The sequence below is a fragment of the Musa acuminata genome, chromosome BXJ1-3, assembly GCF_036884655.1.
Source record: "Musa acuminata AAA Group cultivar baxijiao chromosome BXJ1-3, Cavendish_Baxijiao_AAA, whole genome shotgun sequence".
In the NCBI taxonomy this organism is placed as follows: Eukaryota; Viridiplantae; Streptophyta; class Magnoliopsida; order Zingiberales; family Musaceae; genus Musa; species Musa acuminata.
Genome location: NC_088329.1, coordinates 35,608,368 through 35,628,088, shown reverse-complemented (window position 1 = coordinate 35,628,088; position 19,721 = coordinate 35,608,368). Strand labels below are relative to the sequence as shown.

Genomic DNA, 19,721 nt, shown 5'->3' with positions numbered 1-19,721 from the left:
CGCATTTTCTTGTCTTCAATAACTCTTTTTATGCAATCGAAAAAAGAAGGAAAAATCTCATCTCTTGTGGTGTATAATGGTTTCACTTTGTTCAAACTTCATGGTGTATATATAGAAAGCACTCGAGATGGGATTTCTTTGTTTTAGGGATGCTAAAAATGTCACAAGAACAAGTCGAGCTATCGCAGGATTGCCAGCTTGCAGAGCTCCATTAAAGCACGACCAGCATCGAACAAAACGCAAACACCTGGTGGAGTTCTTCCACAGCCTCGCCTGTCTGCTAAAGCAACCCAACCTATTACAAGCCTCACAGCAGCTCAGCGTCATTAGCTGTTGTCATCTCATCGTCTATTGTCTTCTTGTAGGTGTAGCACTTGGCGATCAAGAGATACACGCCGAAGTTGAGAAGGCTGAGAACGGCCAGGAGCCAGAAGAAGTAATCGAGGTGGCCGCGGTTAAGATCATCCGGGATCCATCCGAGCTTCCCGTTCCTCGTCGTAACGGCAGCCACGATCGTGACGAGCAAGGAGCTTAAGTAGTTGCCAAGCGCCACCGTGGTGAGCGAGAGGGCGGAACACATGCTCCTCATCGCGTCGGGTGCCTGGTCGTAGAAGAACTCCAGCTGCCCGATGAAGGTGAAGACTTCCGCGACGCCCACGATGAAGTACTGCGGCACCTGCCAGAATATGGATATGGGAACGTAGGCATCGGGGTCGTCGTACAGGTTGTGCCGCGCCGCGGTTCGCAGCCTTACCACCTCCAGAGCACCGGCTGCCAACATGGGGAAGATGGAGATGACGAGGCCGATGCCCATGCGCGTCAGCTGCGTGAAGCCGCGCTCCCGGCCGGTCCACCTTCGGACCGCCGGCACGATGATGCGATCGTAGATCGGGACCCACATGATCACGCCGATGGTGTCGGCCATGGAGAGCGACGCCGCCGGTACCTCGAAGTGGGGGCCCATGTGCCGATCCATGGTGTCGCCCTGCAGCACGAACATGTTGCCCATCTGGCTGTAGACGGCAGAGAAGACGATGCCGCTTGCCCAAACGGGCAGAAGCCGCAGAATGCTCTTCAGCTCCTCCACTTGGGTGACCGTGCACAGCCCCCATGGGTTCACCGGACCCGTCAGTTTGTCTGCTTGCGTCTCTACCGCAGCCTTGTCGAGGAACCTGAGAGGGAAAGAATCAGACCATTCATTCGCTTCGATCCATGCCAACTGCATGCGAGTTGCAGTGGACTTACTTGAATTGATCTGTGTGGTCAAGCTTACGGCTGCCTCGAATGGCGGATTCTTTCTCCGTAATCTCATAAAGCAGTGACTTGTCATCGGGCACCTTCGCTCCAAACTTCCTCCAAGATGCCACCACAACCTGAGCAATGCGCGTAAGCGGGCTTCCTCCGGGTTTCTGGTGCCGATACAGGGGAGTGCCGAAGAAGAAGCTCGCCACCGCGACAGCCATCACCACCGCCGGGATCCCAAACCCCCATCCCCATCCCACGTTCGTCTGAACCCAAACTATCACAGAAGAAGCAACCAGGGAGCCTACGTTGATGGAGAAGTAGAACCAGTTGAAGAAGGAGCTCTTCCTCTTCTTCTCCGACTCGTCGGATTCATCGAACTGGTCGGCGCCGAAGGAAGAGACGCATGGTTTGATTCCTCCCGTCCCCAGCGCAATAAGATAGAGTGCCACAAAGAATGCTGCACTTTGTGCCGTCGTTGGATCGCAGACACCATTTTGGCAAGGAGGTTTCAAACCCGTCACTGACGCGGTCATCGTCAACAGTGTCAAACCCTGTAATCAAGTAGAAGACGAGCTACTTATCTGAATTCTCCACGCAATCAATCCCGACCGACTCCATTGGTTCCTTACCAAGATATAGATGATCATGAAGCCGGCAATCGTCCAGTATCTTCCCAGGTAGGCATCAGCTATGAACGCCCCAAGCAGGGGTGTGATGTAGCATGTACCGGACCAGTTGGTGTTGTTCTTCGCTGCTGTGGCATTCTCTTGGTGGAGATGATCCTTCATGTAGTTCACCATGTTGGTGCTCATCCCGTAGTACGCCAGCCTTTCGCAGCACTCGTTTGCTGCAGATCAGCCAACCACATAGCGTAAGCATCTGCGGAAGCTAACAAGATCAAACCATGTACATGCATGTTGTACCGAGAATGTAGGGACAAGCTCTCCAATTTCCGGTGTTCTTCTTGATTACTGGGTTTCCATGGAGATCTGTCGTCCCATCTTTCGTGTACACGTCTTTGTTGTCTTCCATGGGCTTATGGAAGTAACGAGGAGATTGCTGTTAGCAAGGGGAAGAACACGGAGACGAGAAGGGGATATATGGAGATCGTCTGCCTTCGAGTTGCCACTAAAATCAAAACTCGACCATTAGTAGCAGCAGAACGAAAGCATTCTATTCTTCCAAAACAGACGACGACGGCGAAGACGGCAACATCGATGTCGCGGTTCATTGGAGGAACGGGCACTCATTCATGATACCGACATGTGGAATCGAAGCGATCCCGACAAAAGCTGGCTCAGATTCCTCGAGCCAAAATGAGCAATACACTTTGAGCGTGAAGGAGACTCCAAGGAAGCATTCGCGTTGACTTGCTTTGGTTTGGTTTCTCTCCGAAGAAGGAGATCGCAATCGTTTAAGTGATTGCGAAGCATGAAATCTGGGAGAGAGAGTGTGTGAAATGAGTGATTGGCTATGTAGTTTTCTTCCTATGCTTCTGACGAGCTTAACGTTGGATCCTATGAAGAACAGTGTTGATCACAACAGGACATATTTTGTGGTCTTAAATATTCAACATGGAATCATAGAACATAAACAGATGAATATAAACACGATGTGATAAGAAACAATATTAAACGTTTTACCTTTGTAAATATAAAAATTTCGATATAACTTTTGAAAGTATAAAGATCGAAATATTAAAGGTAACTAATTATAAGAACTAATTTATAATTAACGTTACGACGAAAATCAATAATACACAGTACTCATTCTATATTGACATGGGGTCGATTTCCATCAATTTTATAGCATCTTTTTCCACATAAATTTTGATAAACATTAGTCAAATGGCAGCAGGTCCACATGACAAATCCATCAACGTAACTGACAAGTGACAACCTGTCAAGACAATGGAGGAAAACCAAATGAAATTAGAGAACTCCCAAAGTGAGGATAGAAGACAGGCAGAGGCCAGTTCATCAACTCTAAAAGGGAGAATAAAAAGAAACAATGAACCAGTCAAAGGCGGACTAGTGCTACAGTGGTGATGCGAGACCCATCGACACCGCCGAGAGTTATAGTAGGATAGGTCTGAACATGATTGAGGTACTGGAAGACTGCAGACTCAGTGCTTGAGTTCTCTTCTTGGGAGCCAAGCCTTTGTTGGTTGAATTGTTCAACCTCTTGCAGTAGTTCATCTTTTGTGCGGTTACATAAAGTGATTACCTGCAAACAAAATCCATGTGTATAAGGAGATGGTGAGGGGTGAAGTCTGAGAAATAACATATGGAAGCTTCTGAAATTTGAAATTGGTTTCAAATGGAAGGAATAAATATATTTCTGTTCGAAGAACAAATTTATAAATGAACTATAAGTTGCCAACCAGTATCCCGCCCGGAGCAACCAGATGCGAGACAGAGTCCCAGTACATCATCCTGGAACGTGAGTACCAAGAAAGTCAATAAAGCTTATTCATACGATTATGAAAGTAAAATCATCAATGTTATCTAAAGCACCAGATATTTCACATGATTTCTCTAAACATCCCAGTATTTCAAGAATATGGAAAAAAAGTGTTTCCCTTAAAGAATGATAAATGGAGGAAGGTAATACTGCCTGAAATAATTGTTGCTAATTGTTGTTTTCATCTGTATCAGGAACATGCCAAATTGTAACCAAGCAGAAATGGTTCGTAAACTCAAACCACGTTTCATCGTACAGCTATAACAAACTACTGCTGAAGAACTTAAAGTATGATTTTATAATGGAGTAGGTCAATAATGCTTGAAAAATTTTAGATGATACAGAAACATTGAAACCAAGAGCAGTAGATCTCTAAAAGTTTCAATCATAGATAAAATCATAAAATAACCGTTTGACAGGAAAATCTGGATGTAGCCCTATGGCATCCAAAGTCCCTTTGTCCATAACAAGTTGGAAGCTCCTGCCAAGTTTTGTCTCAAGGACATCGTCGACCTGCAAGATAATTATGAAAGAGAGAATATATTTACAAAAGAAACCCAACAGCTACCGTCAAGTTGCCTATAGGTTCATATCATGAAGGGAAAGATGATTTAAATAACAAAATTCAATCTTAGATCCATCTATCACTAAAAGAAGAAAAGCAGAGGAAATTTATAAGTCCATATGGTTGGTATTACATGATTTACATCTATAACACAATTAAAGGACATACTGCACAACAGATATTAGAAGCCTAGGTATAGTGTCTGGATTTCTTTTCTAACTTCGATCATCATGTGTCGCATATCTTGGAAGTTGGCACACCATGACAATCTATCTGGATCCGTCAAAACTTTGAGTGCGTTAACCTGCTAGTGTCCTCAATCAAACTTGCACCATCATTGTTGAATGACCGATGATAAACTAGCATTGTAGTCCAAATAAATCTCTCTTTGTTACTGTCTTTTTAAAACTGTTAATCAGACAGCTATCATAAGCTGGTGGTTGAACTCCAAGGCAATTTAGGTTTCCCTAACTTACGGCTCCCACTCAACTTCCAGCTCTATTATACTGACTGGATCTGAACTATTTTCTTAAAGCTCATCATAGTTCTCTATTTTGATCATGCTCCTACATTTAAAGGCCATCATTCAAACTGCAAGATTACAGATTTTATTTGTAGTTTCAAATTGCAATAAACATAGTTTCTTCAAGAGCTTAGACTACAAGATGCACAATCATATTAAGCACCATCAGAGAGTTATTTGGATGCTCTTGTCTGGGGGTGCATGATCACCAACAATTACAATTGTGTCATGACGGAGAGGGCATACAAGAGTGATAGCAAGTAGCAAACAGTGCAGGAAGTATGGCTTAAGACATACCACAAAGTTTATGTAGGAGAATCCACCACGAACAGCAAGAGTTTTGGCAAGCTCAATAGCTCTCTCGCTGTAATCAACTCCAGTCAGATCATGAAATCTGCAAAATTATCAATAATTACTCTTTTGCAAACATATCGGACAGGAAAAAGAGCCATAGAATAATCTAAATATTAGTGGAGATTCCACAGAATCACTAATAAGAATATATTCCAGCTAAGCCTAATACAAACAGAATCATTTAGGGAACAATCAGGATTAAACCATACAAGATTGCATAAAAAACTGCAGGTAAACAATTTTGAATATCGACATTTCTAGAAAATAGCTTCAGTTCTTGATCAGATGTAAAGAAATTAAATATTGACTTACAGGTCTTTATGAGCATTTATCTTGCCAACCAGCCTTAACAGTTCGGTGACAAGTTAACTGGTATATTTTCAATGACAAGGAAAACAATCACTGTTAAGTGTTAACAACTTGTAGATGTTGTTGCCTGCTGTGCTTGATGTTGTCACTAAAATCTTTAGCCAGTATGTACTTGCGACCACATTCATTGATGACCTTGCCTCTTCTGAATGCTGATTTCTTTGTCAATGTGAACTTCCAAAAATGCTTAAATCAATTTTCCTGCACTCCTCTGTTCCAAAGCCCAACTCAAATTCAGGTGGTCATGGATCAGTGATTAGTGTTGGATAATAGCCCCAAAACCTATTCTGAAACCTGTTAACTTGTTGTTTCGACATTATGCAAATCAAATCTAGATGTTGAATTTATCAAAATCCATAGAGAAAGGAAAGTATCAATGAACAATATTGTTCAACATCACATTGATAAAAAAAATGTGCTGGATGCACATATATTTTCCAAATATAAAATAAATGGACAATTTGAGATTAAAAGTAATGCTATCTATATCTAATATTGACTGCTTCTCTAAACTGCAACATGCTTGAAGCAAATTGCTAAATCCAAATCATATAAATAATGAAATGTTTACCCTTGCTTTGCAAGTTCCTGCAGAAGCAGACCGTTCCCAGTTCCAATGTCGAGTACACGCCAGCTGGACAAGTCTCTGAAGGTGTCACCCGGTTCAGCTTTGCAGCTATTGTCATCAGATCGATCTAGACCTTGGCAGATGCTGGCACACAAGTTTTTTGTCCACTTGACAAGAATATCCATGACTTCAACACCAAACCTGCAGGGAAAAGGATGATTATGTTAACTTCAGTAACAAATAAATAATAGAAAGACGAGAGACTTAACAAAATTTCGAATTCCTGACTACAATCTATTTCCAATTTACGACCAATTGATAAAGAACACATGTCTTGTTTTAGTTTCAATTGACAATCAACAGCAAAATCATTGTTGTTGAAAAACACTTACTGGATATTATTAATCAGCCAGCAAAAATGACATACGAAACTAAGGCAAAAATGTTAATAACTCATTGTGATATGTATCTACTGTTAACAAGTAGATCATATAGATATTAATTCTTGAAAGTCCAGAACAAGGATCGCCATGCTGATTAACATATGTCAGCATGGATCAGAATACACCATGGCACTGTCGCACACCAAGCGGAACCACATTGGAGGTGCTGATATATGACTAGGTCACTTTTGGGATTCTGCTCGCAGAAACAAAGCATGATGATTGGAACAGTTCAGAAATGTGTCGAAAGGCATCATTACACATCCATGCAATGAAATAGCAATCCTTAACACTAAATATGCTGAAAATTTAGGAAAGAGCAATGCCAATAATATTGAACTTAGATGATCATCATAATGAACGATACAAATTCAAATAAGTTGCAACATCAAAGAGATACTCACCAAACTTCGCTTGAATTCCCATGCTCAGGGAGATTCGCAAGGTCCTCAGCATAAGTAGAATTCCAGTGGCTTTGTGAGCCCATCAATGATGTTTCAACCTCATTGGCATCAGGAGCATCTTTGTCAGAGCTGCATTTGCATCCATATATCAAAACAGAACTAGTAACATTCATCTCCATTTAGTCATCAACACTTGATTAGGATGACACATCCAAAGAAACCAGTATCATAATGAACGAGTTGCACATACACCTTACTACACGTACCTGAGCGCCGATGTAATGATTGTCGTGTGAACAAAATTAGATTTTTACCCATGACGATGTAATGATTTTTTGCTTAAACCAAAAACAAGTTGAAATATATTTTATGATCAAGCCTGGAACATAAGATCTATCATAGCATACCCACGAAATAATCCAAGCCTTTTTCTCATGAGACCGAACAATAAAATTAGCAACCTGTACGCTGAAGTCACATATACGAAGATAATGATCGAGTCCATGCCTGTCAAGTATTTAATTTTGGTCAAATGGACGTCATTGTCATGAAGGCCATTCCGTTGGAGAGCTTTCCCGGATCTGAGATTCGTGATTCCCGAGGAACAATCTTTGAGATAAAAATTTGACATTCAAATCACACATTTCGGAACAATGGAAATAAAATCTGATAATGACACCATACCAACATTGATGATCCGTAAAATAGCTTCGCTGAGAAGATACATTACTATGGCAAGTGAACGATATACATATCAAAATGTACAGCACGATGCAAACACGACTAGTTGAATCAACCGAAAACAAATCAAAAAGTCTCGAGTGCCGATTCAGAACAAAAGAGGGGATAACAGAGCCGGGAGAGGGAAAGGGGGTACCTGTAATCTGACGCGGCCGGAAAGCTGCAGCCGGGGAAGCCCTCGACGGCGTCGGCATGGCGCTGGTCGTCGTCGACGGTGCTGCCGTAGTCGCTCTTGATGGACCACGAGTCCGCCGCCACCGACCGGTCGTCGTCCGACACCGGATCGCCGGGCGGCCGCGCCGGCAGCAGATCGGCGTCCTCCGGCGACCACCGTATCCCCGCCATCGATCGTCAGAGTGGAGAGGCCACGCAAACCCTAAGAGAGAGAGAGAGAGATCGGGTGGAGATGGAGGACGGAGGAGGGAGAGAAAGGCTGGCGTCGTCGGGCTCTGTGTTGGCGTCCGTAAGAGCTGCCCACGGAGCCCTCGAGGACGTACGGGATTAACTCAAATCCTTAGCCTTATTGATTGGTATTAATAACACGAATGCCATTTAAATTGGCTCTTCCTGTGTTCTAATTGTTTGACTTGACCCGAACCGGACTTATTTATGTCTTTAACCCGAGATTGACCCAATAACAAAAGAGCGATTTGGTCTCATCGAACCCTGGTTCATGTAATTATGCAATCGGGTTTTCATTGACCCGAATCCGTTTAGAAGATGGATCCGAGTCCGTTAATTGGAAATCCGTATCACCACGGGAAGCAACAAAGTTGGGCCTTAACGATGGGCCTTTATATGTCATCTTAGGTTTCGGAGAGAGGCTACGTGAGTCCTCGCTTGTCGGCTTCTCGGAGTAGGCGGCGCCGCTCCTCCTCTCTTGTCTCGTGCTGGTTTGGCGGGAAGGTGGATCGTGGTCTACATGTGGCGTGCTGCGGCGAAGCTCTCAGTTGGGGCCGCCGTTCTTGGCGGAGGAGCTACAGCCGCCGCCATCGCCACCTCCGACGATCCATCGACCAACTTCAAGATTTGCACTACCGTCCCTCTTCGCCTCCTCCGTGATACCCTCACCGTAGCCACGATCGTGGGAGGTCTCCGTCTCTCTCTCTCTCTCTCTCTCTCTCTCTCTCTCTCTCTCTCTCTCTATTATCTATCTATCTATCTATCTATCTATCTACCTATCTATCTATTTTTTTCTTGATTTGACGCGCATCACGGCCTGGAATATTCGGTGAAGCTCGAGGAGCTTGGTTCTTTAGCCCAAGAATCACACCTTCCGACACTAGCGTTTGACGATTGGGTCTTGTATTGCTTCTTCTCTCCTAGAGTTTTAAATCGAGTTTAACCTGGGAGAAGATGAGATCGGTTCCTTTATATCCGTAGCCCTGATGTATTCCCTCGCTACCTCATCCTTCGACGACCTTCAAGAATTGCGCATTCAGGATTTGCACCATCGTTCTTGATCGGTTGGCAGATGAATTCGCCATCCTTTCTCCTTATATTCAGTTCTCGATCTTATTGTCTCTTGATTTTACACGTATGGTGGCCTCGAATTTTCGGTAAAGCTTTTTAGGAAGGAATTACGCTGGAGCGAGATGAACTTTGTCTCTTATGTCCAAGAATTACACATTCAATTTGCATCTTGCATTGCCTCTTTTAAGGTTTTAAATTTAGTTTAGCCCGAGAAAAATTAAGATTGGTTCCTTATGGAGTCTGCATCCCTAGAATCAGATGAATCCTGCTGCTACCTCATCATTCAACCATCTTTAGGATTTGTACCATCGTCCCTCTTTGACTCCATGACAACCTCACTGTAGCTATGATCATTGCAGGTGAGCACCAATTTCCTGTTTTGTTTCTTGATCTTTTGCGTGTCACAGCCTGAAATTTTTGGTTAATTTCTGAAGTAAGAAAGTATGCTGAGTGGAAGGAGCCTTGTCTCTTAAGCTCAAGAATAACATTCATCACTAGATTTTGATAGTTCGGATCTTGAATTGCCTCTCTTAGGGTTTTAGATTGTGTTTAACCGTGGAGATGATAAGATCAATTCCTCATTTTATTTGTAGCCCTAGAATCAGATGACTTCTCGTAGATACCCTCAAAATAAGCCTTATGTATTTGACATGATTGATTGTCAAATAGTTCTCTCTGTCAATAGACTCTACATGATCTTTTCTCTTTGCATGTTATTTTTTCTGTCTAAGTTTAATTATTTACATAACGGATTATTGGAAGCATGAGCTCTTTCTTTGCCTGATAAGGATCTATATTATTTTTTTTTCTCAGTGTTATTTTCTCTAGCTTTTAGTTTACTTATTCCTTATCCTGATTTCTACCTTTATTTTTTATATGCTCATATCTTTTAAATTTAGGTATATTTAAGTTTTCTGTTTTAATGGTTCACTATTATGCATATTCAAAATCAATTTGGAACCCAGATTTGGGATATTATGTCTCTCAAATGATCAGAGCAGGTACTGAAATTCTGAGGAAAGATTCATTGTGCCTTTTACGTATTTCTTCCTACCTAGAGTTTCATTATAGGTTTGCTACCTATTAAACCTACTTATTGTAGGTTTGTCCCTTATTGTGAAATGTGGATCACAAAAAATTATGGTGGTTTAGTGAAATTGCAATTATGAGAGTGATCTTTAATGAGATATATATCACATGTGTAGCCTGGCAATTTGGTGGATCCTGATTAACTTACAGTATAAATTAATTCAATGACAGAAGACCTTAAGGATGAGATCTGTGCAACACTGGCAATTTGGTGGATCCTGATTAACTTCCTGATTATGTTTTACTACTTTTTAGGGATTTTTAGATTATTGCGTAGTTGATCACTTCCTGATAATGTTTTTGAGTTGTTTACCATTGCTTTGGGTATTCTCTTCTGTTTAGTCCAAAAAAGCCGATGAGTTCAAAATATTATAGTTAGGAAGTTCTTTAAATTGTGAGATAGACTTTTTATCTTGTCCACATTTATAGGGATGGACTGTTAATAGGGGTGAGCATTTAAATTTAGGTTATCTTGAGTTGGTTTTCTTGGATTGGGATGCATTAAACTTCAAAAATGAAACAAACGAGATTATATCTGAACTAAACTGACCACACTAAATTTGCAATTCAGTCAGTTCAATTAAAAAAAGAACTGATCTAGAACAGTGATGAGTTGGTGGAATTGGTGTATTTCCTAATGTGATAAACTGCACAAGCAGAAACCAATAGGGTAGAATCAGGTTTACCCATCATAGTGGTATTTAGGTTTTTAGGAGTCAATTTTCTTTCTGAAGATTATATCCTCCTTGAATTCTAAAGTTTTGTACTTTTGAGTTTTGAGAACCACTCAAGCTAGCACCAAGAGACATTAGAATGTGTTCTGGCTGTGTCTTGATTTCGAACTTCAGCACAGGGCTTATCAAGTATTTATATTGCAGTGCTACTAAATCAATCAGGCCTATGGCAACTAAATTTTTTGTTTATTTGGTTTAAATGATTCTCATTCTACAGGAGCAAATAAAAAACTGAATATTTCATTTAAAAATAAACCACTTGGAACCAAATTTTTAAGAAAATTGAACTTAATTGACCAAATAGAGTTGGTGCAGTTCAGTAATTTGGTTTTAACCTGTTAATGCTCACCTATGAAGTAGTTGAATTCTGTTATGTCGTGTAGTATGATTTGAAGACAGTATGTATGATTTGTTAGGCAATCTATATTGTGATAATCCATTTTATGGATGAATTGAAATGGGTGCTTCATTGTACAAGCTTGGTAATCTTAAAAACCGTTGGTTACTTGGTTATATTTCCTCAGAAAAAAGGAACATTGGTTATACTAATGGATATTTGGTGAATAACTTCTTAAGAGATGTCACATGTTGTGGCATTCCATGGTTTTTTGACTAGTGCCACTGCCATGGGGCTTACTCGTGCCACATTGTATATTTAGGGACAATGAAAATACATTAGAAGGTTCTTTAAGCTATCACCAAAGGATTAGATCTAGGGACCTTAAACCTCCACCAACCTCTTTAGTCTTTGGGGCTTCATGGAATCCGAATGAAGTTGGTCCCTTGCGTTCATTGGATGTTAGGATTATGCAACTAAAAGTTCATTGAACTTGGTTGAATCTTGTCCCCTAGAGATGTCTTTCATTAGGGTCTCAATCTTTGGTAGACTTGTAACATAAGGTTACAAATATTGAATGGACCAGTGTATACCCCGACCAGTATTTATGGGTCTGACCAAGGACTGGTTAAACCATATAGGTTGGTATTGGTCATTATTCACTTTTTTATTATTTTTTCAGTGCTATTAGGTAAGACAAGCTGATATATTCTCCACGTTTCTATAAAGGTACCAATTTGATAAGGTGTCAAAATTTGTATTTGATTGAGATTTTATACTTGTAACCAAAGTAATCAAATTTTGATGGGCATCAAAGTATCAGACAAAGCAAGAAGACAAAAAGAAGCTTTAGAGCATGCAAGGATAAGAACTGATTTGATGTTTACTTATATTATTATGTTGTTGATGCTAAATTTGGAAGATAGTTTATTGGAAGCTACCAAACAAAGAAGTTTCATCTCAGTAGTCAATGGGTGTAAATTTTTGACGTATAGATCCAAGGGTTTTAGTTTATTAGCACACGCCTATTTCAGTTGACACACTTCGCGAAAGGAATACAAAACCAAAACAGAAAAGGAGAAAAAATGGCAAAACTTGATGACAAATATACGAAAACCTCACCTTCCACTGATCCTTCAACCACTCCTTGTCCTCTGGTCTTCCCTTCTCTTTCCAGGGGTGAGGCAAGGCAGCTTAAATGGTGATTTGAGGCAGTGAAAGCAGCGAGACACTTTTACACTCATCACCTATCTTAGCACAGAAAGGTCAGTTTGATCCTATTTAATGAGCCAGCTTAGTTGGTAACGAAATCTAGATGGTGAGGTTGTTTTTCCATCCTTGCATGGATTTATATCCTGCAGGATTTAAGGTTGTGGATGCGAGAGTAGGTAAGACAGACCATAAACTTGTGAAGTTAGGATAATCAGTATTGCATGAGAAATACCAACACTAACTTCATTATCTTGCAATAACAACTCCATACCATTCCAAACAGATTCTTGGTCATGCCTGATCTCATCTTTTTGCAAAAGTACATCTTAGTCATGCTTGGGTCTCATTGGATCATGAAACTGAAAGCATAGATGATGTGAACAAATAATTATACACTTTGGGCTTGTAAGTTAGATGCTAGTCTTTTGTGTTAATTTTTCGTTATTTGCTTATGGTCAAACCTTTAATGTATGTGCAGAATCCTTTGTTTTGTTTCTCCCTGTAATTTATGCTGCTTATTTTATTAAAAAAGAAGAGAGACTGATAATATTTCATTTGTGCTTCTTGTTTTTGCTCTTCCCCAAACTTTCCTTTCAGACTATCAATACTCGCTTTGGAACCTCAAGGAGGGAAGCATAGAGTGGTCCAAGGCAAAGCATGAAGTTCACAAGCGATCTGCTCATAGATTACAGGATTTGTGTTTTCGCAATGGAGGGATATATATCAAGCTTGGTCAACATATTAGTCAACTGGTATGTCTTAAATAAATATAAAGCTGAAATAATGTTCATCAAGTTATACATGAAAAGTAATAAAGCTTGATGTGATTGAATATAAAGAAATAATAGTAATTCATCAAGTTTTGATGTGATTGAACAAATTCCTTCCTTTTTATATAAAATAATGAAGATAATCGATCTTGGAAATGAAAATTGGATGGTGAGAGTAGTTCCAATGTGCTTTTGGCAGAAGTCTTATGACTGAAGCTGGTGTTATTATCTCTCTGGAGCATTAGAATATGTATGGCATCATCCTAATAGAGATCGGTATTCTATGCTTAGGTGGTTGCTATCCATTGACAGGACCGAATATACAAGTAGACATATATATTTTCACTAGTTAAAATAACTAGTAGGAAAAAATTGGCCAAAATAGTGATAACAAAAAGACTGTTGTCCCTTTATGGATTCAATGAACCATAAGTACTTGTTCAAAGTGCGAATTGCTGGAATTTTGTTAGTTCTTATATGCCAATTTTAGACAACTTTAATTGCACTGGACAGTTGGTGGAGACCTTGTTTGGTTGCATTTGGAAAGTAGCCTTACTTGGTCTTGAGATTGACTTTACTAGCAGACTATCCTCCTCCCCTCACCCCCATTTTTGTTGCACTGGATGGTTGGAAAGGCCTTCTTGTTCTCATTTGGAATATAGCCTTGGTCTTGAAACTGACCTTTTGGCAAGGGACTCTCCTCTCACCCTGTTTTTTGTTGCATTTTGTACTATGGTTACATACTGATCAACGATATTAACACTTTGTACTAAAGTGGTTCTATTCATTGTATATCTGGTTGTTGTATTTAATAAAGTTTTGTAGAGGATTTGGGGCTGATCATGCTGCACTAGAATATAAACAATTGCTGATCTTTTCTCAATTGATTGATAAAAAAATAAAAATATAGAAGAAAAATCAGAGATGCAGAAGAGAAAAAATTAGGTATTGTTACATCAGAGAAAAAAAATTAGATCTCAATGGCAACAAGAGATTCATGTAGTTGATCCCAAATAGTTAGAACTTACGACTTTGTTGTTGTTATTACAACATTAGATCCAAAGGAACATTGGTGAAAGATGTATACTTTGAAGATAACTTGCATGCATCCGCTCGATTGCATCAAACTCTTCAACCATCCAAAGACTCCTATACCCTTGAGGTTGATTGAGAAAAGGAAAATCACTTCACGCTTATTCATCTAATAGCTATCCTAAAAATTTCAACTTCGTATTAGGATTAGAGTGTCATCAATTAATGCCCTTTAGGATTATTTTGCAAAGGAAATAAATAGAGAATGAATATCAACAATTTGGCTAACTCCTATAGATTCAAGTGATGATTGATTGATTCCTACTGTCTAATTAGAACTGAAGTAATGACAGAACATTGAAAAAGCCTGGAAGGGATTTAGGGAGTCATTCAAGCCAAATTTAGCAACTTTTCCTTTTCCATCGGGACACTGAACAATCGATGTTGAGCCTTAGTTTATGCTGACTGCATTATATTTAACACCATAACTGAATATTATCTTTGTTCAGAGTTTACACGTGCACTTCTGCAGTATTACTATAGAATAATTTCACTGCTTTTGCAGCAAGCATTTCTAGATACTCTTTCTTACTGATATTTTATTGTCTATATATGACTAATTTCATAAATCTTCCTTTAGGAATATGTAGTTCCGGAAGAATATGTTCAAATAATGAGGGCGTCGATGTTGAAGAGATGTCCTGTTTCCTCGTATGATCAAGTGCACAATGTAGTCATTAAAGAGCTTGGTGGACCACCTGAGAAAGTTTGTTCTATCGCTAGTTCATTTTGCAATACTAGATGTTGATGTATTTCTGTTAGCTACATCTCTTGCACTCGCTTGCCCACCTCATAGCAAATTATCAAAAGACATCTTTATATAGGACCTTTTATCTTTTAAGTATCTACTAATTAAGCAATATGTACTCAGATTTTTGCAGAATTTGATCCAAACCCACTAGCTAGTGCATCCCTTGCACAAGTTCATGCTGCCAGAACACATGATGGACAAAAAGTTGCTGTAAAGGTTGGAAGATATATTCTTTATGCAGGAATCAGATTTATGCTTAATACTTTTTTTTCCGATGATGAGATTGCATAATACCTGGTGCTACTCAATTCCCTTATTTTTGCTACACACAGGTGCAACACACTCACTTGACAGATACTGCTGTTGCAGATATTGCCACTGTGGATTTGCTAGTGAATTTCTTGCATTGGTGTTTTCCTGCATTTGACTATAGGTACATATTCGGTGGTTCTATTTTATTGATCCTTCATGTAAAGATGTTCTCTTTATGAAATACATATAATTACATGTATTGTTATTTTAGAAAGTGAGATCTTTGGCAATCTTTCATGTTCACATTAGGGCCTTTCTTGTAATCTGAATTCAACTACTACTTGAAAATGTTGAGTCGGTTTATTTGTGTGTGCATCAAGGTCCAGATTGTTTGAACCTTTTTTTAGCACCATTTGCAGCCAACTTTCAAGATTTGAAGATGTTTAGTGCAATCTGGATTGAGAAAGATGTTATGATTGTTTACTTGTTTCTACTTAAGTAAAAGTCTTAAATTAAACATTGAATTACTGTTAAATGTATAGTGCATATTTTTGTTTGCCAACAATGGAGAACATTATCTGATTCATGGTTGTCCAACTTCACATCACACATTGACAGCATTCATGTTTCATTCTTTCTACCAAAAACCAACATTCATGCCAACTAACATTTTTCTTGTATAGGTGGTTGGTTGATGAAATTCGTGAAAGTGCACCCAAGGTAGGTTTTCTTTTACATGTATTCCCCTTCTGTTTTAATTTGTGTTTCCACACATTTATTTTAATTGGACACATCAGAAAACGTCTGATCAGTATGGACATGTTCTGACTGGTGTATCGTGTGTCATGTTCATACATTTTCATGCTTTTGGTTTGTGCTTGTCCTTGATTTCCACATTATTTTTTTGGTCAATCAACTTAGCATATTGTATGGTCCTGTTATTTTGATGTTTACTTCTTTACGAAGTCATGGGCCTGACAAACATTAACTATGCTTTTGGTATATGTTTAAGAGAAGTCACACATGCATGTATATATGCAGGTTACTCTGTCAACCTTGTTAGTCATTCTACTGGAATATCATCTTTATGTATCTATTCTCCAATGAAACTTGAATTTTTGAAGAATGGTCATCACATATAATTTTCTTTTAATGATCAAATCTTTTTAGATGAACTTGCTACAATGAAGTTCATTTTCTATATAATATTCAGAAATGTTTAAACTGTGCGTACTGCTCATGCTGAAGAATCATGTGCAATTTTCTCTTGTATTGCTTCTTAAAGTTGGTCAACTACATTTTCATTGATGTATTCTCTATTATTTCTTCATCTGAGAGCCTTCATATTAAGAATAATCAGGTTACTTCCTGACTTTCTTCATCGTCATGATTTCACATTTGGCTTATGGTCGTTCTTCTTTTTCTTATTTGTTCAATCACCCTTTTGCCATCTAATGCTTGTCATTAGAATGTATTCTGTAAACTTGAGTGGAGAAGTCCAATCATATTATGCTTTTGTAAGCACATATGCTTGTGTAAACACATACATAGCCAGCCCAAAGCTGCACTGTTATGGTAAACTGAACAGTGTAGCATGATAATATTTTTTGTAATCTGACTTTTGTTTGTAACCCCCAATATTTTGTCTGTACTAAAGTTCTGATAACTTTACCAATAGCTGTAAAGCATCCGTAGGACAAATTTTAGTGATGGCAATGAAGAGTGTAAGTTACTCTACACTACTATGGGGTTTTTTTTTTTTACTTTTTTGTGTGTATGCCACTCATGATCTTAATCTTGAAATCTGGACTAAATTTTAAGCAATCATATCATGATTTCCAGGAATTAGATTTTTTGTTTGAGGCTAGGAACAGTGTCAAATGTTTGGACAATTTTAGAAGGCTATCTCCTCGTACAGCACATAGCATATATGCTCCTAAAGTCTATTGGAACCTGAGTACCACTAGACTTTTGACTATGGAATTTATGGACGCTGCGGAAATTACTGATGTGACCGCTATACGAAGCCTTGGACTCGAACCAGTTGATGTTTCAAAATTAGTAAGTCTATTTAAATTGTCAATCATTTCTCATTGTCAGAAATCAGAATGTTACGTATAATGTGTGTCACACTGTATGTCAAATCTAAAATCGTGCAGGTCACCCGAGCTTTTGCAGAGATGATTTTTAAGCATGGATTTGTTCATTGTGACCCACATGCTGCCAATATGATGGTTAGGCCTTTGCCATCCAATAAATGGAATATTTTTGGTAAGAAGCTTTTTCTGCATCTAGCTTATGACCTTTGTGCTTATATGGTACAATTTTGTGCATAGTTGATTCCAGTAAATTTAACAAAATTTACATGTTTCATGCTTTTAACCATGGCCAGTCTGCAGAAAACAACTTACAGTTCCATCAAGTATGTCTTTGGACTTCAATTTCATAAATATTATGGTGCATATAAAATGTATATGGGATAAAGTCGAGGGGTGTTACTAGAACAATTTTATATGCATATAAAATTTCTCGGTTCAGATAATCACTAGCCATCTACTTAAGAATTGCTGATTTTTTTTTTAATTTTTAAGTCATCGAGGTCGGTTCAGATATTCATTGTTATTTATTTCTTATATCGTGTATCCTGTTTTTTTTTTTTTTTTCCAAATTGACATTTCTAATAGAATTTAATTTTCTTACTGCTGTCCTGCATCAGATTTGATAGTGAAGAATATAGTTTTGGTTTAAATTGTAGAGATATTTTCTAAAGCAGCAGCTTGTGCATGTGACGTGCAGGGAGGAGAAAACCACAATTGATACTACTTGATCATGGTCTCTACAGAGAGCTTGATTTTGCAACTAGAACAAACTATGCTGCACTTTGGAAGGTGCATTTTTTATCTTTTCTTCTCAATAGTTAAACTTCTTTTTTTTTTTTAATTTATAAATTTCATAGTTAACTTTGTGAGTTCACTCACCTTTGCGTATAGGGTCTAGTTTTTGCCGATGCTAACGCCATCAAGGAAAATAGCATAAAACTTGGTGCAGGTGAGGATCTTTGTGCTCTATTTGCAGGAGTACTCACTATGAGGCCTTGGAAAAAGGTCATCGATCCATCTGCAGACCATCTGGTCTTGGAAGGCAACGACGGTGACCGTTCAGAACTCCAGGTTATTTCATGTCCTTGTGAAGGGTCTAACTTAGAACAAACCAGTTTGCCGTTATCTTTAGTTACAATGACATGACATTTTCAACAAGTTTTCTTTTTCACAGCTGATTCTATCATGTACTTTTTTTTATGCTTTTATACCACAGATGTATGCTTCTCTGTATTTTCCTCAAATATCAGAGCTGCTTAGGAGACTTCCACGTGTAATTTTACTGATGTTGAAAACCAACGACTGTTTACGTGCTGTCAATCATGTCCTGGTAAGCCTACCTGATGCCTTTTTGTCTTAAATGTGCATCTCACTCGTATAGAGATATCATTGCATACTAGTGTGCATTCTCAAGTTAGCGAACCACTTACATGGACCGACTTGTATTATTCGGCAGCTGCAAGGATCTTCTCTTGATACCTTTTTTATAATTGGAAGAATCGCTTCTGAAGCTGTGACGGATTCCAAAAGAGTTGCAGTTAAAATATCCTTCTTGGGGAGCGTATGTATATGGCTGGAAATGATGTTGCTCGAAGCTCGAATTCTGGGTCTGAGAGTCGCGTTGCGGTTTCTACAGCTTATGAAGAACGATTGATCACATCTGTTTTTGGTCACGATTTGAGTTAGTTGTGACAATCTCATTTTTATTCGCCAAATCATGTTATTCTTTTTCCATGTTATTTAAAAACATAAATAAATAAGTTGTCCTTTTATTCATTATGCCGATAAAATGTTTATGTTCTTGTTTTATTCAAACAATCCATCCATCCTTTGGAGGAAGATAATGGTAGTTTATGAGTGGTATGGGATTTCAAGGAGACTTACCATTTGTCCGCGCTCCCAAGTTTTTCAGTTGAAATTTTTTAACTTGGAACTAGCGAAATTTTTAATTTTTCGAAACGAAACACCTTAAGGACAAGAAAAACACCATGAATGATCAAATACAAATATCCTAAACAAGATCCTTTGTCAATGCACAAGGTTCCCCTCAAAACCTAGGTGATAAAAGATTCATTCTTTTCTTAAACCAAAACATACTCGATAAAAGAAAAGAAAAAAAAAAAAGCAACAGAAAACTCTAATTAATTAATAGAACGTCAACAAAAGATGATGTTTTTATTAGGTTAAAAATATATGTAATTGTATGGTAACCAAGAAAAGATGATAAAAAATAAATT

The 19,721-nt window shown here is 38.8% G+C and overlaps 3 protein-coding genes across 4 annotated transcripts; 1 reads left to right on the top strand and 2 right to left on the bottom strand.

Annotated features, from left to right (window-relative positions):
• Nucleotides 1–108: 108 nt before the first annotated feature.
• Nucleotides 109–2,555, bottom strand: LOC135626149 (protein NRT1/ PTR FAMILY 8.1-like). Its single transcript, XM_065131253.1, has 4 exons — nucleotides 2,169–2,555; nucleotides 1,875–2,092; nucleotides 1,246–1,796; nucleotides 109–1,172 (listed from the first exon to the last, which is right to left on the bottom strand). The coding sequence occupies exons 1-4, from the start codon at nucleotides 2,275–2,277 to the stop codon at nucleotides 308–310; spliced, it is 1,743 nt and encodes a 580-aa protein (XP_064987325.1). The 5' UTR covers nucleotides 2,278–2,555; the 3' UTR covers nucleotides 109–307.
• Nucleotides 2,556–3,036: 481 nt separating this feature from the next.
• LOC135626176 (uncharacterized) lies at nucleotides 3,037–8,178 on the bottom strand. 2 transcript variants are annotated; one of them, XM_065131302.1, is made up of 8 exons: nucleotides 7,812–8,178; nucleotides 6,935–7,063; nucleotides 6,091–6,288; nucleotides 5,094–5,190; nucleotides 4,118–4,221; nucleotides 3,629–3,680; nucleotides 3,262–3,471; nucleotides 3,037–3,144 (listed from the first exon to the last, which is right to left on the bottom strand). In XM_065131302.1, exons 1-7 carry the CDS (start codon nucleotides 8,018–8,020, stop codon nucleotides 3,265–3,267), a joined length of 996 nt encoding a protein of 331 aa, XP_064987374.1. In that variant the 5' UTR covers nucleotides 8,021–8,178; the 3' UTR covers nucleotides 3,037–3,144; nucleotides 3,262–3,264. The 2 variants fall into 2 exon arrangements, with proteins under 2 accessions (XP_064987374.1, XP_064987367.1); XM_065131295.1 differs by having other exon boundaries at nucleotides 3,037–3,471.
• Nucleotides 8,179–8,483: 305 nt separating this feature from the next.
• On the top strand, nucleotides 8,484–19,260 carry LOC135626164 (putative ABC1 protein At2g40090). Its single transcript, XM_065131274.1, has 12 exons — nucleotides 8,484–8,766; nucleotides 13,118–13,272; nucleotides 14,963–15,088; nucleotides 15,254–15,349; nucleotides 15,466–15,566; nucleotides 16,069–16,105; nucleotides 17,228–17,446; nucleotides 17,545–17,656; nucleotides 18,182–18,273; nucleotides 18,376–18,555; nucleotides 18,701–18,814; nucleotides 18,941–19,260. Exons 1-12 carry the CDS (start codon nucleotides 8,598–8,600, stop codon nucleotides 19,136–19,138), a joined length of 1,599 nt encoding a protein of 532 aa, XP_064987346.1. The 5' UTR covers nucleotides 8,484–8,597; the 3' UTR covers nucleotides 19,139–19,260.
• Nucleotides 19,261–19,721: the final 461 nt, after the last annotated feature.